Source organism: Phodopus roborovskii, unplaced genomic scaffold (assembly GCF_943737965.1).
Source record: "Phodopus roborovskii unplaced genomic scaffold, PHOROB, whole genome shotgun sequence".
In the NCBI taxonomy this organism is placed as follows: domain Eukaryota; kingdom Metazoa; phylum Chordata; class Mammalia; order Rodentia; family Cricetidae; genus Phodopus; species Phodopus roborovskii.
The window spans coordinates 1,413,090-1,438,183 of record NW_026126567.1 but is presented as its reverse complement, the minus strand read 5'-3'; the positions used below and the strand labels follow the sequence as shown (position 1 = coordinate 1,438,183).

General features: G+C 41.4%; 1 protein-coding gene and 1 non-coding gene across 2 annotated transcripts in view; one reads left to right on the top strand and one right to left on the bottom strand.

The window, feature by feature from the left end:
• Ptk2 (protein tyrosine kinase 2) overlaps window positions 1-16,792 on the bottom strand; it is a 140,955-nt gene extending 124,163 nt beyond the window's left edge. The window contains 2 exon segments of the mRNA XM_051202695.1: window positions 3,761-3,987; window positions 16,693-16,792. Coding sequence (XP_051058652.1) covers window positions 3,761-3,987; window positions 16,693-16,792 — 327 coding nt within the window.
• On the top strand, window positions 8,649-8,786 carry LOC127235452 (small nucleolar RNA SNORA70). The gene has a single exon (XR_007835712.1). It is a non-coding gene; the product is annotated as a small nucleolar RNA SNORA70 (small nucleolar RNA).
• Window positions 16,793-25,094: the final 8,302 nt, after the last annotated feature.

The following is a 25,094-nucleotide window of genomic DNA, read 5'->3' as shown; positions in this document are numbered from 1 at the left end:
CAACATAGCACTGTCTGATCAAGAGGTTTAGCTTTTGTATTGTCTTGACTTTCCATGTACCTTCCTCAAGAAGTTTATGTCTAGCTTTGTATTATAAATGAGAAATCCAAGTCTTCATTTTATTTGTATCCCTGGAGACCACTGACAGATGACTAACTAGCATACTGTCAATAATATTACATCTCAGGGGACAGGGAGGCCAGAAGAGTGGCAGCATGTGACGGAGGTGAAGGGCTCAGCACATACACATATCTCGTCTGTTATGTTTGATTTCTTATACAGGTGTAGTTCATGGATCCTCAAAACAACTAAAACAAACATCTGTCGGTGTTGTTTTGTGAGCGTCTAAGGAAGAATTTCAGGCTTTAGCTAAAGCACAGAGTGAATCAACTTCTGGTGAGCTAACTGTCCTTTGCTTTGCAAAAACCTAAAATTCATCCTAGAGTGACCCTAATTCTCCCACCAAGGGTGCCAACTGTCATCTGCTTTGTGAAAGAAAAAGAGGCACTTTGGGATGAATTTGTTTAGCAAAATAGCAGGGAAATCCAGCCTCTGGTGAACTGACTGACCGTGGCTTTACAAAAAGCCTTTTTACTATTACCAATTTACACCTTTAGCAAGCAATTTCCACATATCAAAACCTCTTCTCTTGAGTTGTTTGAAGGAACCATTTGCCTAAGCAATTCCCAGCCACGAGACCTGCTAGTTTTCCAGGTTCTCCCATAACCAAGTTATTTGAATTGTTTAAGGATTAGGGTCCTTCTGGAAGGACCCTGAAAAGAATTAAACACTTCAACAAAAAGGTAAGGATCACAAAAGTAGTTCAAAGCCTAGTTATAACACTCTAGAATTCAAGCCAGATGCAAAGTCTCCATGGGGCTTTTTGCTACACATCACAAATCAACAGAATTCATCCCAACATATAAAATAGGGGGGAAAAAGTCTGAAATGTTGTGAGAATTACTGAAATGTGACACACACACACACACAAAAAAAATGATGAGCAGCACACTAGCTACAGGGAAAACAGCTCCAACAAATCTTACATCCAGGGCTGACACGAGCCTTATTATCTGCGTTGTGGCTTGTTTGTTTGTTTGTGGACAGCATGACTACATGGAAAGCACAATAAATCAAAGCCCCGTCAGCATGACTATGGATGGAAGTTTACACTAAGAGCTCAATACAGGACAGAGTAGGTAGAGAATAGAGCAAGAGAATGTAAAGACTTGGGGCCAGAGAAGTGGCTCAGCAGTTCAGAACACTAGCTGCCCTTCCAAAGGACCCAGGTTCAATTCCCAGCACTCACATGGCGGTTCACAACTGTCTGTAAACTACAGTTCCTAGGGATCTGACACCCTACATAGACATGAACACAGGCAAAACACCAATGCACATAGAATACAATTAAAAGACTGTGAAGACTTAAGACAGATACAAAAGAGACTGCACTTGTCATGGAGTAACAAGGCTCTGCCACGGTATTTTCTGGGCTCACTTTGTTCATGCTCATTATACCACATAAAAGTTCTTCCAAGAAAGCCTACTCTGCTAACTTTTCACATCACTGTTCCACCGTAGGCACTTGTGTGTCAGAATCCTGACTGGATAGTTCATCTGGTATCCGTTTCTAAGAGATGAAGGACTTCCTTAAGCTGCTAAAGATGCTCTGTGGCAGTCTTCTCCATCTGGTGTTACACAGGAAAACTGGGTAAATGGTGTCATTCCTTCTAGATAGGAGTTCTTTTTGGGTTTGGAGGACTTGAAGTTTTCTTTGTCACTATTCTAAAGTCACTACAATGCTCCTGGGTTACCAATTCTAATACTGCACAGCTTTGGTTACTGTTTACTGCTCTGAACTGACCAACATCTATCTATAGATAATATACCAATATCTGCCTGAAGTTCTGAACAAAGTATACGCTATCTGCCAAAAGGGCTCCTGGATTGTTTAATGATGAACAAAACAGAGAGTCAGAACTATATAATAATCATGGTTGGAACATAGCTTGCACCTAACCTTGGTTAGCATATGTACTCACACATACAGCAAATGCCCTGTGCCCATCTCACAGATCATACTACCAGGAGGCAAGAAACTTTCTCTCTCTCTTAGTTAATTTAAATATTTATCGTGTACTGTGTATAGGGTGTTCTATTTACATGTATGCCTGCACTGCACACCAGGAGAGAGCACCAGATCTCATTATAGGTGGCTGTGAGCCACCATGTGGTTGCTGGGAATTGAATTCAGGACCTCTGGAAGAGCAGCCAGTGCTCTTAACCTCTGAGCCATCTCTCCAGCCACAATAAGAGGCTTTCTCATACTAAGGTGCTACATATAAAGCTGGAGATAATCTTCAAGACAGGGAAGACTGCCCCACCATTTCCATACCCCTGAAATGAGTTCCTCCCATCCCACATCATGTTCCCTTTAATAATAAATCCATCTACATAGTCCACCAATGGAGTGATTGTACAGAAGTAACAGAAACGTGTAACTCACAGAAGAATCAATCTAGCTTTATATCAAACCTATTGATCTACGTGAATAAAATAGTAAAGGGACCAAAATTAACTATTAAATATGGTTAGAAGAAGAAAGGAGAAAGAGACTAAGCTAACCTTTGTCGGTAGAAACGTCTGTTCTCTTCTAAGACTGACATAGACTAAAGGAGAGTTGGGAAGACTAATGAATCTTTAACTCCTCCCCACAGCAAATGTCTCTTGGAAATCCACGCTGACTGCATTTTCTGAAGTCCTTATGCTACCCTAGCTTTCAGAAACACCCATTTGCCTTGCCTATCTCCTCCTTGAGTCTCTATCACGAGTTCCCCTTACAAACCCAAGAACCTTTGCAGTGCTAACTCTCCCACTTAGGTGCTGGGCCTATCTTTAAGCTTCCCCAGCACCCAGTCAGCCTGCAGAGGAGTATCCTATACGATGCCACATCTCTGCCCTTACAGAATCTATGCTGTAAAAGCAAAAGCTTCTAAAGGGGCCTTGCTATGGTTAGTGCCTTTTTGTATAGTTGAGGATACTTCTAGGAAGTAGGGCTAATGGGAGATCTATAGGTAGCTGGAGGGGCCGGGGGGGGGGGGAACGCATGCCAAATGATCCCAGCAGTCTCTTCTCTTTCTCTGCTCAGAGATGGAATGGTCTGCTCTATGTTATGTGGCCTTGCCAGAAGGCTCCAAGCAAAGGATCACTTTCATTATTAGAATCTCAAAACTAGGAGCCAAAATCAACTGATTCAGAAATTTCATTACAGTGATAGAAAGCTGACTAATATAGACCTTTTACATTCCTACAACATAACAGTGTTTAAAAAATCATATATTTAATAGTTTTATTAAATCATTTTATTTTACTAGATAAGAAGTTATTTAAATCACATTGGTTCTCTCTACCTTTGTAAGGGTTAAAATAATAAGGCAGAAAAATAAATTGCACTACATAATTACAATGTGACTTAGTTACTATTTTCCTAAGAAAATAATAGTCACATATTAGCAATATCCTACCTGCCAAGTGCTAGGGAAACAAACCCAAGGACTATGCTATTAGGCAAATGCTCTAGACTGACTACCTCTATCCCTAGCCCTTTGGCTATATAGACAGAAAAGGTTAATGTCTCTGCAACATGGAAGTACTAAGATGTTAACTAAAACTATCTCATCTCTTTTTTTTCTGCAGGGAAGAGGGTTATATGCCATTAAGCCGTAACTATTTAAAGATGTCATGAAAAAGACATACTTACCCTGACATCAGTAGCATCTCCATGCCTGATAATACTGGCCCAGGTGGTTGGCTCACTACTGCTTTCAAAATAATGAAAGACCTTTAATACTCGCTCCATTGTACCAGGGGACCGTTCCATGCCAGTACCCAGGTGAGTCTTAGCACTTGAACTTGGTGTATGATTCAAGTTTGGGTCAAGATAAGCAGCTGCCATTCTTTTGCTAGATGCTAGGTATCTGTCATATTCTGTTGAAGGGGAAAAAATGAAAAACAGGTTTTTCAGTGTACAATGAGTAGCAATTACAATCTGACAATCATGTTATGAACATTTTCTTCCAGTCTCCATTCTGCATCCCATGCACAGAGTATGCAAGAATAGGAACTTAGCATCCCACATATCACTGTGTTGTTTACACCCAGGGCCTGATAGAAGAGCACCTTACATGCCTGCTTAAAAGAAAAAAAAATATCTGTTACAGGACCAGGATTCCTACTAACAATGTCAAAACTTCATTGACTTACTCAAAAATAATGTTATGTTAACACCCCTTCCTTTTTGGTTAAACCTACTCTTCCTTTGTAGGAATACATCACTGCAAAGGCAAACTTATCAGTTTGCTGCCTACTTGTCGGGACCTTACTTCAAAGTTCTTTCTTTTCTTCAAATAAAACTCTAGACTTTATACACACTAAATATGGGCAACTAAAAACAATGAAAAAATGTAGTGCTAATGAGATGGCTCAGTAGGTAAGAGCAACTGCTCTGAAGTCATTAGTACCTAAGTTCAAATCCCCAGCACTCAAGTAACAAGCTGGGCACAGCTACACATGTCTGTAACCCTAGGATTGGAAAGCAAACACGTGCAGATCCCGGTGCTCACTGGCTGGCCAAAGGGTCAGCTTCTGACTCAATAAGATAACCTTTCTCAAGACAATAAGGTGTAAAACAATAGACAAAGACACCTGATACCCTGCTCTGGCCTCTGCATTCCCACGTGTACAAACAAGTGCAGGCATCCCGTTCAGATATGGTGTAGATTCTGTATCACTCCTAACCGAAAATGGACTTCCTGTTCCTCTGGTTCTTAAATCTATCTTTCCTCCCCTCTTCACATGTTCCCAGGCCTTAGGCATAGAAGCTGTGTTGTGGATGTATCTTGGGGGTCCCACCCATAAACAAAGAACTACAGGCAATTAATGACTGCTGAGCAAGGGAAATTAGCGTCTTCCAGAGCTGAGGTCCCTAACTGGTTATCTAATATAAAACAGTCAGCCCCCAAATCAAACATATACAGGTCACACTGAACAAACTCAGCAAACTGTATTTATATACTCATGCACGTGTGTGTGTAATATTAAAAAAAGAGGCCATCAATCTGAGAGAATAGGAGTATGGCAAGGGTTAGGACAGGAAAGGAGAAAAGTGATAATTTTAATTTAAAACGTAGACAACACAAACAGAAAAGTATATATGCCATATACATCATAGGAAGTAGAGCCAACACCCTTAATATTATAAGAAATTCACTTTTTTAGGAAAGATGCTACTTGTGTTAGCAAGAATATAGAAAACAGGAACCCGTGTACACTGCAGGTAGCAGGAGTGTAAAAAGGACTCAATTAAGTTTAGCAGGTCCTCAGATGGATAAACAGAACCAAATTCTACCACTAGTGTACTTCCAAGAAACTGAAAACATACATCCAAAGAAAATACTTGGCCATGAATGTTTGAAACACCACTGTCCAGAACAGCCACAGAGTTGAAGTGATCCAAACCTCAAAACTCTCCCCCAGAGACACATTTCCTTCAACAAGGCCACGCCTACTCCAACAAGGCCACGCCTTCTAACCCTTCTCAAGCAGTACCACTCCCAGGTAACCAGGCATTCAAACATATGAGCCTGGGGGCCATTACCATTCAAACCACCACAGTCCCTGTACTGATAACTTCCAGGACATACTGTTAAGTTCAAAATCAAAATATAAATGATGGCTGGGGAATACTCCCTGTATAAAAGAAAAAGGAAGCATCAAATCATTTGCTCAGACATGCAAAAGCAAGAAAAACATCACAAGCTGAAACTGGAGACTTGTGAGACTGGACACATGGAGCAGACAGCGCCAAGAAGGAACAGTGAGGAACGGACACAAGGCAAGGGTGGCACTTCTACACATACTAGGCATAGTCATCGCAAGTAGCATGGACAACAGCAAAGTTGGCAAGAGTCAACAAATAACCAAGGACTACTTGGAGCATGGCCTGTGTTTAGCATAGAGCTAGACAACTATTAAAATGGAAATTAGTCTTGCAATGCTTGAATATCAAGCAATGTATCTCAAAGAACTCACTTGTCGAAAGGAAGCACCAAATATTTTGAGCTCCAGGTTCAATGATGTGAGACACAGTTCTTTGCTATTAAAGGGAGCTAGCCCACCAAAGGTCAATATCCTGTAAATCTACCCTTCACCTTGTGAAACTCTAGTATACATGTCTATTAGCTCAAACCCTGGAATTCCTAAAACTTGACTCTCTACCACACCTTTCCCCTTTGCACTGATTATGAGCTATCCAATAGCATCAAATTAGGAGGTCAGACTCCCAGCAATATGGTATGATACAGTAAAATAAAAACTAAGTGAACTTCCCGCTCTGCTGTGTACTTGCTGGCCTTGCTTGAGTCACATCACACCCCTTTTTCAAAAAGAAACTGCTTGGCTTCTTACTTTCACTTTGTCAGTTCTTCCTTATCCAACAGATAATGTTCTTTTTACACTATGGGGCCTGGCCTGAAAAAGTCTGAAGAAAACAGACATTGACCTATGACCTTCACACACAGGGAAACTCAAAGTTGCTAGAATTGATAAATGAGTTTAGTAAGGCTTCTGTATTCCTAAGCACATTTCTGATCATTCCAGCTTTCTCTTTCCTCCCTACATTAGAACACTAAGGATTTCTAAGTAAGACTTAGTATCACTTATTTCTCAACAGCAGAAAAGTAATTGTATCCCAAAGTGGTTAAAGAAGCCAAAAGGTGGTAGTGGTGCACATATATAGACCCAAAAGGGAATGAATCATTTGGACCCAGGAGTTTAAGTTCAGACAGAATAATACAGCAGAGACCATTTTTGAGAAAATAAAATGGGTTGAGAGAAACCATTAGCAATGGAAAGGTACCATGGGAAATATCACACAAGCCAAAGAAAAGCAAGGCCAAAAGGATGGCGTTCCAAACATATACCTCTGTATTCCAAACCCATGGCCACGCCCAACACTGACTTAAAAAGGGCAGACGTTTTCAAAGTAAGAAGATAGCTCTATTCCAGCATGAACAGGGAAAGCCATTTTCCATGATACAACGTGGCTGCCTTAGGTAACACTTGACAAAATTGTATTTGTGCTATATGCTGCCCAAGAGGCGTCTACCATCAGTCCTTCCAGGAAGCCTCTTGGTGGCATACCTACATCTATAATTTGTCTTTCTGTTAGCATACAGGCTCCTCAGATCCTAACCTCTTGGACACTTCTGTGGATAGCTCCAGGGGAGATCCCAGTTACAGGAGTCCCAAGGGGCATTCGGCTACATTATCCGTATTTACCAACAGACAGACTCCTCTGCCTTATTTGTGTGGTTCTGCCTTTGTTTCTGGCCCTCCACAAAAACTAAAGCAGAAATACTAACTCTCTGAATATCTCTCATGAAAAAGACCTCCACTTCCTCCTTCACAGAACTATGGTCTTTCACAGATCTGTGTCCTACCACCATCCTGAATATGCTGGCAAGTCTCCCCTTTAAGCACTTCTGCTTATCAACCAGCTACAGAAATCAATTACTTTAAACACTGCAAAAATTTCTTCTTCAAAAAGCTTTCTCCATGGGTAGAGTCTTGACTCAGCAGTTAGGAGAAAAGAGGGCTCAGGTGCCGGGTATTGTGGCGCACACCTTTAATCCCAGCACTCAGGAGGCAGAGGCAGGAGGATCTCTGGTCTACAAGAACAAGTTCCAGGACAGCTTCCAAAGCCACAGAGAAGCCCTGTCTTGAAAAAACTAATCAATCAATCAATGAGAAAGAGGACCCAGGTTCCCAGCATCCACATGGTGGATCACAACCATCTATAACTCCACTTCCAGGGAGTCCAACACCCTCTTTGACCTCTGCTGGTACAACAGACATACATGGAGGCAAAACACTCATCCCATAAATTAAATGAATTTAATTTCTCAAAGAAGAAATCAAAGACTTGAAATTGAAATTAGGTTTATACCACTACTCTCAAACTATCTGTGGTAAAAGATCACACTGTTTTAATTTTCAACCTGTCACAAACCAATGTTTTTGTTTTTGCTGTGGTGGTGGTAGTGGTGCTGAGAGCTGAACTTATGGCCTGGCCTCACACTGGCTAGTATGGTATGCAAGCACTCTACTCTCTGCTCCAGAACAATGATTTTATAAAATACAGTAAAGAATAGTTTCTAGGGGGAAAAAAAAAAAGAACTTAAAAAGAAAAATATCAACACTGAGAATTAGGTTTCTATCATTAGAGTTAAGAAACAGAAAATGGCTGTAAGGTTTTCAAATGCTTACAGAAAGTCACTGGCCTTACGCAGTTTGGCTTGGGCACAGTTCCAGTGCCAACACTAGTCTGTAGGCCATTCTTAATAGCATGCTGGCTGGGCATCAGGGGCTCTAAATCCTCAACTAGACTGTCAAGCTGAAGTTCAGGCTTAGTCAAGAATTCAACTGCTTCCTGGATGTCTACTGGACTGTCTTCTTTGGATCTCCCTTGAATCAACAGGAAACACCTCAGGGTCTTACTGGTGTCTTGCTGCCTATGCAGCCCTAAGTCAAAATGGGAAGAGGATTGGAGACTCGATCAACAATTGCATACAAATGCTACAGAAGAGTATTTGCAGCCAATTAAGGCAATCAAGTTCTTTTCCTCATGAGGGCCTGGTATACAAGGCAAGAACAAGTGGCCTCCGTAGTAGTTAGTGTATGCAGCCTAGTGCTTGTATGGGACTTCCTAAGGGGCCGTGGACACAACTTTCTAATTGATATCCCCATCTCTGACCTCCTGCTGTCCCCAGTCTAGACTCCAGTGGGTCAGTGTGGTGTTTTGGAGAAGCCCAAGAATATAATGGCCAAGTCACCATGGCCATCCACACCAAGCTGAAAATACGGAACATGTGATAGAGTTGCTGTGTGAAGGCAAGTACAAGTTTCCTGGCTGCCAGAAGATCCACATCTCAAAGAAGGGGACTTCAACTTTCATGCGGATGAGTTTGAAGAAATGGTAGATGAGAAGCAGCTAGTCCCTGATTGGCTGTGGAATTAAATATATATCCCTAATCACAGATCCCTGGGCAAGAGGAAATCCCTAAACTCCTGAGAGCTCTTAGTGCACTGAACTCCTTTCCCCCACCGTATTGATTGTATTTATAAGTAAATCTCTAATCTAATGGATCTGCAGGGTTTACAAACCCTGCAGATCACACAAAGGCAACAAGTGACTGCGGCCTCAGAAGCAGAGGCGTGGGGCAGCAAAACCAACCCACACCCGTGCTTTAGAGCAGGTGGAGACTCTGAACCAAGGGCAAAGAGGAAGTGGAACAGGGTCCAGTAACCAAGGAGGACCTGCCTGCAGGACCATATATATATAGGGTGGCTCCATAATGGCCCATATAGTCCCCTAAGGCACTCAGGTGTTTGAATCCATTTGCTTCTTAGTTTTACCTAGTGGTTTATAAGGGAAATAATGAGTGGTTTCTTTAGGAGCCTTTGATCATATCCTACATTTTCAGTATCCTAAAACTAACTTATAGCACTCTGCTTTTAAAAATTCTGTTAGGAATAACAATGGTGAGCTGGGCGGTGGTGGCGCATGCCTTTAATCCCAGCACTCAGGAGACAAATGCAGGCGGATCTCTGTGAGTTCGAGACCAGCCTGGTCTACAAGAACTAGTTCCAGGACAGGCTCCAAAGCCACAGTGAAACTCTGTCTCAAAAACAAAACACAATGGTGCTCCAACACTGAAGAGCGGGTCAAGAGAGCTGAACACAAATCGCCAAGTGTTCACTCTTCATAGTTTTAGGAAGTCATCTACCTCACTCTGCATGAAGACACCCAACTGCAGCATCACTGATGCCACAGACCCTGGCAAGGACTAGTAGTTCAACTCTAATGTCTACAACATGCCCTGCAAAATAAGCACTACATCATTGCAAGTATAGACTGCAGGGCACTCTGAAGTTACAGAGCTTAAGAAACCTAATAGTGCTGCTCCAAAATCTGTTTTCATCCCCTACCTAAACACCTCTTCCTGGAAGTACGGTCCAAACCAGAACATGAGTTGACAGGATCCCTGAGTGGTCTGTGTGAAATTTCAAGCTTGTGAGCAGTAACCCTGGCTCTGATGCTGCTACGATGCATCACAACTTCCTCATTGCGTTTATTATTTCCCATCTGAAAGATATTTGAGAGAACACCAACACCTGCAAGATGCTTTTTAGCCATCAGGACTGACCTAACCCTGGACACCCAGGACACAGGTTGGTTTCACTCAGGCTGCCGTACACTTTCTTCGCTCACCATGCCTATGGTACCTGGGCCTGCTGATCACAGCACACATCAAGGGCTACCATTCCCTACGCCTCAGCCAAAGCCCAGCTACAATGTACAATGGCATGGCCGACAACCTCACGGATTCACTCACCTCGTCTCTTATGAGTAAAGGAATGGGCCAGTCCTTCCAACAGACGAATTCTAACAATATTTACCAAGCCATTATTACACTGTAGACATGCATACACAGACGGTAAGTGAACATTTGTACATGTGGTACTATGGAATATAACCAGAGCCTTGCATATCAAGAGGTCTACTCTTAATCCAAATAGTTTATTAAAAGCAAAAACAAAGCAAAATCAGATACACCCTAGAAGAGTCTTCAGTCTAGTTGGGAGAAAACCACAAAAGCTTACTGAGTGCTATAAAACAACTATATTTATAACTAAGAAGGAGTCAAGTCCACTAGAAAAGTCAGAGAGATAGCTGCTGGGGGTCCGACACTCAGGACACTGACTCAATCCTTTGGTGACACGAAAGCGTAGTTGAGAAAATTTTCCTACTTATTTTCTAAAACATCAATACTTCAATAACAATAATCTGATTAAATGACCACAAGAAGTTATGAACTTATATCTTTCATAACAGACAACCTAAGTAAATAACAACACACAAATATGCTGAACACTACACCATGAAAAGGAATAATATACTATGTTTGACATACAATTAATCCAAAATTCTTCAAGTTAGCCTCTGGCAAATATTTTTTAAAAAAACAAGGCCAGAAAGCAGTCACATTCTTTATGAAATATTACAAGAATGGCCTGTGGTTGGCCACTTACTAGCAGTCCTCCCCTCTGAACCCTCTTGATCTCGGCCCCTATTGGCCAGCCACATCACCCTCAGCACCACTGTCTCTATGTTCCTGCTAGGACAGCCCGCTAAGTACCGCTCAGTTCAACCACCTTTCTAGTCTATTCTTTCCAGTCCAAAGTTTTTCATGTTCCTCCCAACAACATGATCAGGCCTGTCACCGCAATACCCCACTTCCCATGCCAACTTCCTGCTTAGTCACTGTTCGACTGCTGTGAGAAGACACCGTGACCGAGAAAGCACTTTCTGAGAGGCCTGCTGCAGTCTGTTATTATAGTGGGGAGCAGGGCAGAACATAATGCTGGAGAAGGAGCTGAGAGCATTGCTAATCCACAGGCAACAGGCCTGGCACGTGCTACTGCAACTGCAAAACCTACTCCTTCAACAATGGGACACGTACTCCAAGTCCACATTCCCTAGCCCTTCTCAACAGTTCACCGACCTGGAACTGAGCATTCAAATATATAAGCCTATGGGGGAGGGGAGTTGGCGCAGGTTTATTCAACCACCACAGTTGGCTGAACCCCCAAACTAACAGATACACATATACATACATCAGACTGGGGTGTATACCTCACTGCTTCAGCATTAGCCTAGCACTTGCATGCCATGGGTTCAATCCTCAACACCACCAAAAATATATTCAAACACCATAACAGATCACACTGTTCTTTTAAAAATTCTTGTAGTCAAAAAATTCATGCAATCAGTAGAGGCAGAAAATATTTGGGAAAATTTAACATCTTTCTCACTATAAACAAAAAAGCCTTATGAAACAAAGAACTAAAGGAAATTTTTTAATTAATAATAATGATTTAGAATACAAACAAAACTAAAGCTAAGACATTTAACATTGAACACTTTCTTGCTGAAATCACAACAAAGAAACTTCCTCTGACCACAGTGAAAACTAACCCTGACAGTGAGCCAGGGGAGGGATGGGATGCAGGCGTGCTAACGCCCTCTACAGTGTTAGCTCGAGGACTGCGGTGCTCACAACAGAAGGGGAGGGGTAAGGAAAATTTTATTACAATTGATCAGCAACTTACATTGTTTCACCTCACGCCAGGCAAGTGAGAAAGTCAGGAAAAAACTCAGAGTCTCTTCCAGGCACACTGCCGTCCTATCAAGATTCTTTGTCCTGCACTCAGTTTCTCCACCTTCTACAATGGTCCTCTTAGGTGGGCCTACCTGACAAGCTACTTTAGACTGTCACAGACCCCCCCACCCAGATGTAACATTTCATGCCTTCTATCAATTCAAGGGTAGAAATCTGTGCCTTTACTCGTTAGCATTAGCTAAGTATTGACAAGTACATTCAGCAAATGCTGACTGATCACTAAATACTTGTAAAATGAATTAATGAATTGAGAGTAGAAACCATGATTCTTAACATGCAAACATTAGACAAGGCAAACAGTTCCGTTATATCTTATCATCTTTCCACTGAGGCATGCATAGCACAGTGATTAAAAACATTTAGTCAGATCCCCACTGTTCAGAACCTAGCTCTGCTTTCTGTGACCTAAACAACCATTGCTAAGTTTTTTTAGCCTCAGTGCTTCAACATCTCGTCTGCAAAACCGGGATACTAATGAACTCCCATCTCAGAGGCCTTTATGAGAAATTCATGGAGACATAAACACATGTTCGTGTGTATGTGCAAGCTCAGTGCACACATGACATTTAGAATCTGAGGAATAATTTTAACTGTTACAAGTACAGCTCTCTCTCAAAAACTCTACCCTTTGGGCTGCAGAAAAGGATAGCTCAGTGCTTAAGAGCACTGCCTACTCTTGAGCTTCCTGTCAACAGTTCAATTCCCAGTACCCACACAGACCTTCACAGCTGTCTGTAACTAGTTCCAGGAGATCTAAGACATCCATCCTGGCTTCCATGGGGACGAGACACACATGTGCTGCAGACATACATACAGACAGACAAAACATTGACAGACATAAAACAGTCAATGGTGGCATATGCATTTAATCCCACCACTTGGGAGGCAGAGTCAGGTAGATAGATACCTGTGGGTTCGAGGCCAGCCCTGGTCCACAAAGTGAGTTCCAGGATAGCCTGGCTTGTTACAGAGAAACCATGTCTTGAAAAACAAAAACAAAAAAACTAACCAACTGAGGTCAAGCAGATAAGAATGATACGAAATATTTAATGAAATATTCAAGCAAGTATAAAAGAATTGACAGTAGCTGAAGACCAAAGCCATGCCACAAAATGCATACATCCATCAGCTACCAACTGCTAAGCTAAATTCTACATATATACTTTTATTCAGAAGAAAATCATAAACAAATACAGTGCAATTAGAATGGCCAATTCAGTGACTATTAAAACTAGGTTTATCCAAATACAACATAAGCAAAGGAATGCTTTTTCTAAAAGAGCTTTTAAAATAAATTTATTCTATACAGAATACATTAACAAATATTAAAGTAACACCCATTTTTGCCAAGTATTTATCAGGCAGAAAAAAATCTGACATTATCCCAGAGGACATTAAATTTAGTGAGGAGGACAAAAATCAGACAGGTTAACTGTAAAACAGTATGCCCCAATACATGCTGTGCCAGAGCAGAAGTGCAGGCGGCTCTGGTGAGAACCCTGGAGAGAATCTGGCCAGGTTGAGGGATGAGAGCTCATTCAAAGGGATACCCTAATTGTAAATAGAACTAGGGGAGTCAGCAAATGAAAACAGGGCATCAGCATATTCCGAAGGCCTGAGCTCCCTCTCCCAGTGTACAAAACCCAAGTGACTACACTGCTAATGAGCAAGACAACAGCTCAAAGGTGAAGAACACGAGAGAAACGAGATAAAGCGTGGTCTGTGTGGCACAGTAAGAATGTGGGATTTTATCCAAATCTAACAAGCCACTAAAAAACATCAGGAAAATATCAGATTTCTGTTTTCACAAAACTACCTCAACAGGTATGTGAAGAATAATAAACATGTATGCACACAGTGAGACCAGACATAACAGAGAGATGAATTGATTAACTCAAGATATACACGGGGTATAGAATAAAATGATGAACTTGTGCACAGAAAGTAAAGTCAAAGAGGCATCCAGGATCGACAGTATGAATAAGTGCATGGGAGCCCAATGTATACTAAGACTAGAAAGATTTGGGACAGCTAGGAGTCCTATCTCTGAAAGGTAACTGAAGTTTATACATAATACACACCAAGAAGCATTGCCATACTAGTATTATAGAGAAGGAAAGATGTATTGAACAGATGGACAGATGGTCAAACAGATAATATTTAAATGTGTATGAAAAGTGTGACTTCAACTGTAGAAGTCAGAAGTACATAAAATCTCTATTACTGGAAAAGAAAATTAAAGAAACCAGAAAACATGCTTTTCCGTAACAATCAAACCTCTGATGTCACTATGGTAATTGATGAACAATGTACATCTGATAATTCGAAAATCCCACAAGTAGGGTTTCCCCACCCAACACTTTGCAACCTAATGTTCTAAGAACATTTACACTTATTATTCTTAACTCATACTTATGTCTAGAAAATCACAATGTAGGTACATATCTTTCTTAAATATTTTTAGGCTTAACCTTCTTGGGTGATCTCCACACCAAATTCAGCAATACACTAAACTGGTAAAGAACAGACCCCCAAGTGTGAAGGCTACCTTGAAGATCCACCTCAAAGTATACAAATATAGGTCTGCTCTACTATTTTTAGCCTGTCCTGGTAAGAATCTTTCACCTTTTTAAAACTGGGACACTGCTATCTGTTTTGAGGTTAATGTGACTAGTTGAATCAAATGCATGGTTTAGAATAACCATTTGCAGGCCAAGATTTGTATTTGAGCTTTTAACTTTATGTAGATACTATAATGGTTATACTTGAAATAAACAAGTCAGCTAATTCCTATACACTGGCATCTTTGTTCTTATCACTAAACAGTATTAACAAGCATGGGAACAGATCTCCTACCTTTTTGTCCTAATGCAAGAAAGGGAAACAAGAAATCAGAGAGGAATTTTAAAGACAGCTGCACTGTACAATCACTGTAAAAGCATATGCTCAGCTGAGAGGGCTCTGCAAGTAGAGATGGGACCTGCCGTGTCCCATTTCCCATTCTCTGCTTTAAAAGCTCTGCTCTCACCCAGACTGTCATCTACCAAAAGGTACATTTTAATTAAAAATCAGCTCTTAGTATTTTCTCTAATAGTCTTCAAACATTGGATACAAGTTGTTTTGATCAATTTCTTTGTGTTGAGCCAAAACACCATCTCTTTTCTGCCAAGTTGCTAACTATTCAACACCCCATTGGTCTAGACCTGTCAGGTAACTGGAGGGCTTTTACTGCTAATGCTTAGCACCATCATATTATGGAGGCGGCGTTCTGTACACAACCTACAAGTGCTTCAGGAAGGCTGAACTCTGCCTCAATTATGTTCATTTGCATTACAATGCCACAAACTATAACAGTAAGAATTCAATGTCCTTTAAACTTTGAGAGCTTCAATTTAACTAAACAAAATTTTTATTCTGAATACTTTATGTAATAAAAGTGACAGGTGCTTTATTCAGATACTATCATACTAACACAACTCAAACATTGTAAGCTTTGGTGCAAAAGCCTAAAAGGGAATGAATAAATAATAAATACAAATCAACCAATGAAAATTAATCTTGAAAACAGGAAGTGTGATGCTAGCACCTCCTATCCTAGAGGCACTAATATCTTTAGCCTAAAAATAAGCTTGTAGTTCATTCATCAAGGTGCAGCTCTTGTCCAATTGTAGGTTCCTAAGTAGATTAGCATAGTCTAAATACATTTCATATATCGACCTTCATTAAGTATGTTAATAGCTTACATATTCATCACTATGTTAAGCAAAACAACGTCTAGTTGAATTTGTCTGTCTTCAGTTACACACTAATTTTACAGCTTCTTTACCTTAACTATGCTTTCTAAATGCTGCCTTGAATGTTGGAATGAAAATGTCCTACTTCATATTTATACTTCTGTATGAATACAAATTCTTATACTAAAGTAGAAAATTTTTTTCACTCACAATATTTTTGACCCATGTTAATAATCTCAAAATAACAGAGCTTCAAATTAAATACACAATGCATACAGACAATAAAGAAACCCATTTTAAAACAACTAAGCCCACATTACCCTTTTCTCCTCTGGTCCTACAGTCAAAACTAATCATTTTGCTCTTTAAAAGCCTCTATGGCACAAAATAGACAACAGTCTCCTTACTAAAATTAAAAAGCAAAAATACAAAATAGTTTAGATTGCTTAAGAGCATTTCCACACAAAAGTTTCATTTTCTACTTGCAAAGTCACCTAACTGGTTTTATGTGCCAGCTGTAAACCTATACCACATCTTTTTTTTCCCTCAAATGTAGTTGTAACTCTAAGTTCTGAAAGAACTATTATCTAGCATTTTTAGTACAAAATCATGAGCTGACATAAGCACACACTGAACAGATATTTAAGTTGTTATACCTTTAGCCCAACACACTGGAAACGGACTACAGCCGCTTTTCTCCATTCAGATGGCACCTGGGGGTCTCAGGGCCTCTTGGCCTGCCCTCTCCAACAACATATACCCAGTGCTATCAAGACCAAACCAGCAGTCCGTACACACAGTCCCAGTTCATGACTCCAACAGCATTTGCCTGGATCCAAACCAAGACTAAGCTTCCCTGTGCTCCTTTTAAGAGCCTGAAGCACGGTTTGAGAGGTGCTTCTTCTGTGACCACTTCCAGCAGCTCCACGGTGAACACTTAGTTACTGAATCTCCTGCTTCCGCAACCTGAAGCAACCTGAAACACAGACCGTCCTCGCTAGATTAAGGCACTGAACAGAAGAAAACCAGCTAGTCATTCAACCCTATGGGTCTGTGTTTCTAGATTCATTAAGGGAAAGGGAGAGGGGGGAGGAGAAAAGAAGTCCGGGAGCCAGCACCTTATGAATATGCTAATCCCGCCCTTCTGTTCACTTCATCTGGCAGACCTCTGTTTACAAAATGACAGTCGACTCTAAAACTGAGTAAGCTGAAAATCCAGTCTGACCCAGATCAACTGTCCATGGATGGTTCCTCAACAATCCCTGTCTTCAGAATAATGCCTTTGGTACTTTACCAGCCAAATTTAGGTCTTAGATTAAAAATAATCAACTTTATGAAATAAATTTTGAAAAAAAAAACACATCAGGTCCAAAGTAAAAATCAAATGTGGGGATAACCCACATTAGACCAAATACCTCAGAGGTAAAATATTTTCCTTTGTTGATACTTTCCCAAAACACCTATTAATACACACAGACTATCTAGAAAACATAAAGCAGAATTTAAGGTAGCAAATTTATTTTAAAATATGCTTAAAGAATAATGAGGGGTACAAGGTTTCTTTTTCTAGCTTCAAGCATGATTTTTTTTTTTTTTCACCTCAAATGACAAGTACTATGTCCTACTCAGGCAGGACAGAAACTACTTTTACAATTTGCATCGGCAACTTATTTATTTATTTATTTTTTAATGCAAAACTACTTACTTTTTTCATTCAGATTGAGAGAGTCAAGGTCATGACAAAATCCAAGCTATCTGAACACATTCCATGTAAGCACCAGGGCAGCAGGTCCTGTCATACATAGTTCCAGCTTGCTTAGTGTGTGGATGAGCTTTCGGTCACACAATCCCACAAACTAAGCCTAATTCTTACGTGTAAATGGCCAAAGTTTTCCTATTGATGCATTAACTTCTAAAAACAGGAACTGAGCAAACACTTAGAACAGTAAGTTCGTTTGTACCCAGCAATATCTAGGACAGTTTTCTTTTACATGCAATAATAGATGTTCTTGACTCCAGGCTCCACTCAGACTCTTAACAGCTGCCAGAGCTCCAGTGGCCAGTCCTGAGCCCCCTGAAAACGCATTATTCCCAGGCATGAACTATGACCTTAGCAAGTAACAACTACAGAAGAACACTGCAAGCAGGCTGGAAGAATAGAAGCTAGCAAACAGAGCCACCAGACCAAAAAAGGATATTCTGGACCACCACAGAGGAGGCAGTCATGGAGGACTATTGCCATCCTGAAAAAAGCAAGCATACCAAGCAATACCACCATCTGCCTCACCACATAAGCATGGCTTGGAGTTAGGAGTCATCATCAAAAGCTGCACAAGGCATCCACGCCAAGGCTGCGAATACTGCAGTCAGGACCTTCAGAAACTACCACCAGCACAAGTTACTTCTACTGCCAGACTACACATGGCCCCCCTGCAGCTACTCATCTACAGCAGAGCCATTGTACAGCCTCCACCATGCAGACACCAGAGGCAAGGCCCTGCTGGGAGGGAGGGCCCTTTGTTCACCTGTCACCCAGGGTCTCTGAGCCAGGCACCTAACCCAGGAACCATTTTTCCCCAAACTTAATAGCTCCCTGAGGACTCCCGGTGCAGAGTAGAGTGGCCGGAGGGAGCTGGGGCTAAGGTACTGGTGGGGACAGAGGAGGAGACAAGTAGGACCCTGAGAAAAGACAATAGGGAGGGCAGGGAGGTTTTGACCCATGGATGGCATTCTCTCTGGGCCCTCCACTAACTTTGTATGTTCATTGTCCAAACATCCCCACCCTTAATGTGTCAAGTTTTTTAAGGGGTGAAAAAGTTGGACATAAAAGATGATTAATTTCTATTTTCAGCAGAGGGCAAGTGACTAAAGGTATGCCTAGTAGTCACTGAACTGAGGCAATAGTTACAGAAACCTGAGACATCAATGGCCCACTGAGGAGCCATGGGAGGGAGGGAGGGAGGGAGGAAGGGAGGAAGGGAGGAAGAGAGGAAGGGAGGGAGGGAGGAAGGGAGGGAGAGAGCCCTTTAATATTTAGGAGGTAGAGAGAGAAGGATCTGAGAGTAAGGCTAGCCTGTCTACATGGAGATCCTGTCTCAAATAAATAAATAAATAAATAAATAAATCTATAAACCTATAGATGTGATCAAAACAATAGCCTTAGTCTACAAGATGATCCCAAAGAGATAACTAACTGCCTCTTCATTTTGAGGATTCAGAGGGGTCATTCAGCTTGCCTGGTGGCATAGGGGGTTATTTGTAAGGTATTTATTAAATATTAAAAACAAATTATACTTTTAAATTGCTAACCCATGCTGGCAGTGGTGACGCTCCCTTTAATCCCAGCACTCAGGAGCCAGAGGTAGACAGATCTGTGAGTTCAAGAACAGCCTAGTCTGTATTCACATCAGGTATGTTTTCAAGGTCAAACAGAGAGTTATATTTTAGATAAGTCATGTTCAAACACTTCAGAGATCTACAGAATATGACTTTTAAGATGTTTTAATAACATAGATTCTTTTTTATTACAATGAGATGTATCTCCTTCTGGCATCACCCATCTGCTTCAGAGAAGATGCTGGGCACTGGGAAATGCCACATGGACTTCCCTTTCTTTGTGGTAAAGGTAAGCCACAGGGCAAGAAAGTCGTCCTGCCTTGACTGCTGACAGTATGCTGTCCAAACTGGACAAACAAAACACAAAAGAAAGGTCTGCCAAACTTTGCCAAGACAAGTTTGTACCCAGCAATATCCAGGACAGTTTTCTTTTACATGCAATAATAGATGTTCTTGACTCCAGGCTCCACTCAGACTCTTAACAGCTGCCAGAGTTCCAGTGGCCAGTTCTGAGCCCCCTGAAAACGCCCTTCAGTCAGCACTTCAGAATAGCCTGCTTCATAGAAGAATCTGTCAGATGTGTTATACCTGTAGGATGCCCCAATATTGCAAAGGAACCTTGGGTGACTAGCCAGGTGTTTCTGTCACTTCTCACATTTTTTGGGAGTTGCTTGCTTGCACTTCCTGCTTGTTAAGGTAATATATTTCCTTCTCAGGTCTCTGATGGAGCTGGAGAGTTTATAGTTATAGTTTTCCTTGTTACCAGCTTCAAAAAGGGAATTCATTAAAGAAATGTAAAGTGTATAAATAAAATTAAGAGACATAAAAAGATAGTTTTGTTAAGGTAATGCAAGTTAGAATAGAAAATAAATTAGGTACAACTTTCTGGACTCACCAAGACAGGGCAGGGAATATTTTCTGAGTTTGTCAATTGCTAATGGACTAGACATTGTTGATGTAGTTGTTGCCTGGGTATATTGTATATAGTGACTGTACTTATTGTGTTCAGTTTTTCTTGTATTAGTTATAACCTTTTTTTAATTTAGACAAAAAAAGGGGAACATAGTGATATTTTGTTTATACTCTTAACAAGAAAGCTTGTCTGAAGATCACCAGAGGGCAAAGCTAGCCACTAGTTAACCATAGAGGTCTGGAGGTCTGTACAGACAATCAGGAAGTGATAGACTGGGCAGCGAGAGGAACTGGTAAGGAGGGACGAGACAGGAACTCAGACTCTTTTCGGCTGGGGAGTTAGCAAGGTAAAGGTGGCCATGGCTTGCTCCTTCGTCTCTCTACCATTCAGCATTTTCCCTTATTTGCAATCAAACAGGTGCAGGAAATGGCTCATAACTTGAAAACTGAAATAGTGCCACACTTAGCACTTTCCTTCAGAACATAGTCGGTGCCTCTGCATTTCTCACTGTCCACTACCCACTGCCCACATTCTGGCCCAGGCTCCTGCAGGACCATATAGCTATTTAGCCTGCAACCTGCTTCCTTGGATTATACCTTAAGCCCAGCAGCTTTTGATACTCTTAAAAAGCATGGCATTCGCTTCTCTGTTTGAATCTCATCATAACTCAACAATGTTTCCAAGATAAGCACCAACATACTTAGCAGAGTCTGCAAAGCCCTGTGTGTAATATAGCTCCCCGTCTTCACCCTCATCTCGTGGTCTCTTTAGCAGTCACCACTGCACTGACCTTCCTGCTGCTCTCTAGCCATCTCAGCACCTCTGCACTGTCCTTCCTCCATCCGGTGTGAGGAACCCAGATCCAGAAAGACAAACATAATATATACTACTCATAAGTGAACATTAAACATAAAGCAAAGGGCAACCAGCCTACAGGCCACAGTCCCAAAGAACCTAGATAACACAGAGGACCCTAAGAGAGACACACATGGATCCACCTAGGAAGGGGAAAAAGAGGGGGGGGGCAGAATGGGAGGTGGGAAAAATGTACAGCTCAATTAAGAAAAAAATTAGAAGCAGGCACAACACTGTATATAAAGTAAATCTTTAAAAAAAAAAAAAACCTTCAAAATTCCAGTGATACAGAAAATAGGCAAGAGGGCTGGGCTGGGAGATGGCTTAGGGAGTAAACGGTGGTGGCCCAGGTCATCCGTAATTCCCAGAAGGACAGGAGGCAAGAACAGGAAGATTCAGCCTGGAGTAGGTAAGAAACAGCAGCAGAAACTAGAAACCTTGTCTCAACAAGGCAGAAGATAAGAACTCACTATCCAGACTGTCCTCTGATCTCCACATGTCTCTGTCTCTGCCAGCCTGTCACTCCCTCCCTCTCTTCTCTCTCTCACATGTGTGTATGTGCGCACGCATGCACACACACACACATACACTCATTTTTTTAAAAAAAAATTCAAATAACCAAAGCAATTCTGAGCAAAATGAGCAATATTTGATTTCACATAATATTACAGAGCCATAATAACAAAACCGGCACAGTACAAGACAAAACCCAGCATGAATATTAATGGATAAATATCAAACCTAAAACTAAGCCCATGCAAGTCATCTGATTTTTGGCAAATATACCAAAAATAAAAGTTGGAGAAAATACAGCTTCTTCAGCAAATGGCACTAGGAAAACTAAATAACCACATATGTAAGACTGAAACTAGATTCATATTTCACCCCATAGGAAAAAAAAAATCAATTCAAACAAACCTTAATGTAAGTCTTAAATGACTACAGGAAAACACCTACAAACACTAGTTTAAGGAAGGGCTTTCTGCAAAGCACTCCAATAGCCCAGGAAATCACAAGAGCGGACAATGGTATTGCATCAAACTAAAAAGTGTCTGCGTAGTAAAGGAACAACCAATTAGAGATGGCCTGAAGAATGGAAGACAATTTTTGCCAGCTATTCATCCAGCAGTGGATAAATGTCCAGGAAATAAAAAGTAAAAGGTTAAACACCAAAAGAACTAACAACAAAACAGACAAATGAATTAACCAAACACTTTTCAAAGTAGATGGTCAATAAATAATCAACATCATTACCCATCAGGGAAATGCAAATCAAAATTACAATGAGTTGACATCTCATCCCAATCAAAATAGGTATCAACAAGAAAACACAGTAAATGTTGGCCATGATAAAAACTAATGCAACCAGTGTGGAAATAACTATAGAGGGTTAAGAAAATTAAGCAACCATGCAATCCAACTACAACACTCCTGAATATATACTCAAGGAATTAAAGTTAGCATAGCACATGTTTACTATAGTATTAGTCACAAAAGCCATATTATATAACCAGCCTAGATACTCATAAACTAAAGGATAAAGAAATATGGGATACATACTTAACAATTTCATGCATCATACAGAAAAACAGATGTATATAACTTGTCAAGAAAACAGATAGAACTGGAAATCATCAGGCAAAGCAAAAGCATGCCAGACTAAGGGAAGGAAAACACTACACTTGCTCTCAGATGCAAAATCTGTATTTAAAATTAACCCTTCCAGAACAAGGGAGACTATTTGAGAGGAGGAAGAGTTTTAGCAAGAGGGAGGACAAAAGAATAAAGATGAGATCAAGGCTAGACATGATCAAAGTTAATGAGATGCACCCATGACATGTTAGTGGAACTCACCAATTTTGGTACAATGGCCATTGAGACGGTGCTGTGTGACCGTCTCAAAAGAGAATGGCCAGGCACTAAGGGCTCAATGATGACCCAGCACTATACATACATTTTATAATCTTTAATCCCCTAACACAGTGTAATATGCGTACTAATACCAACATTGCTGAGGTTTATAAAGGTAAGGACTACAAGATCAGACTCTGTGGAAATAGAAAGTCATATGACACCAAAGCCCAAATTATCTTTTGTCCCACCACCTTAAAATTCAAATGTTCACTCAGCAAGTACTCCTTGCTGGGTTCAAGTACTCAAGTACTCCTGTATAGTGGCATCCTGCCTTGCCAGTGAACTTGTGGTGGTGGCCACACCCTTTGGGCGTGGTTTCAGGTTCAGATGTGACCCATTATATGGTAGAGGAGGAGGGACTGGCTCACTCTCCCTTGGGTGTCTGACAGCATCAGAAAGGCAGAGACTGTACCTTCCAGAGCAGGAAGACCACGGTGGTTATTTACTCTCATCTGTGTAAGTGCTTCCCTAATAAATACCTAATTATCGTTTGTCTTGGGTCTGGTGGGCTCATTTAAACCCCACCTTCACTCCTGGAAATGAGCGACCTTGCCTTCTTCGGTGAAAAGTTTGCAGTAACTTAGTTTTCTCAGCAGTTAAACTCATTAGCATCTATCAACTGCCTCTGGTGGCACAGGCTGTAACCTCAACACTGGAAAGCTAAAGCTGAGAGAGGATTATGAGCTTTGGCCAGCCTGACCTGTCTCAAGGAAAAAAAAAAAAAATGTAGATTTCATAATTATTGTGAAAATTAAGTAACACTAACAACATAAAAGGATTTGAGAGTTCCTGGCACCTAATAATGGCTATTGTCACTTCAAGTATCCTGCTGTAGGGTTCCTCTGTGTTTGTGCAAAGAACTAAGCAGTAGAGACCACAAAACTAGGACAGAAGTTCACAGCTCACAAAAAGCAAAATCAGAGTGCCCACAGCCCTGGAATGTGAGAGGCAGACATCCCCTCTACGGGTGCCCAAAGCATGTGGCTTGATGCTCAGAGAAGTTCAGAAAATTCTTCTTTAAATAGAAGTAGGAGGTAGGAACGCAAGTGAAGAGTGAAGTAGCGTGGATTCATCCCAGTTCTCCGAGGCAAAGCATTTTATACAATTAAAGGTGTTTACTACAATCCAGAGGATCACAATACTCAGAGCAACAGCTCTGAGTGACTGTAAAGCTCAATCCTTGATTTCTTAAAAAGGAATCACAGACACTGAAAACTGGAAGCACATAGGAGCCCATGAAAGGGGATGTCATGGTTTGAAAGAAAATGGCCCCCAAAGGCCACACTATTGAGGTGTGGCCTTGTTAGAGCAGGCGTGTCACTGTGGAGGCGTGCTTTAAGGTCTCATATATGTTCCAGATACCGCCCAGTGTCTCAGTCCACTTCCTGCTGCCTGCAAGAGGCAAGACTCTCAGCTCCTTCTCCAGCGCCATGTCTGCCTGACTGCCACCATGTCCCACCACGATGATAACGGATGGAACTTCTCAACTGTATGTAAGCAACCCCAATAAATGTTTTCCTTTATGAGAGTTGCTGTGGTCATGATGTCTCTTCACAGCAATAGAAACCCTAACTAAGGGGGGGGGGGAGATAGGGCTGGAGGCATGGCTCAGCAGTTTAAAGAGTACTGCCTGCTCTTTCTGGGGTCCTGAGTCTGACTCCCAGCAATGGTGGCTCACAACCATCTGTAGAGAGTTCTGATACCCTCCTCTGGCATAAAGGTGTACAGGCACGCACATAGAGCACTCATATACATAAAGGGGGGGGACAGGGAAGATAAAATCACTGTCAATTGTTTTGCAAGCTGAACTACAGCGTTGCATTGCCTGGACACTCCCAAAAGGATCATTTAAAAGAAAATATAAAAATTCTCAGCCAGAACATTTTGGCAGGTCTTGGCAAGGTGGGCCAAATGAACCCTGGGACCACTCAGGCTAGGCTTGAGCGAGAGCCCTCTGAGCCCTTGGGCTGTTCTGCACAGACCAGCAGCCCTTTGCTTCTTGGCCCTGTCCACTGTCCTGCCATTGCCCCTTCAGAGAGG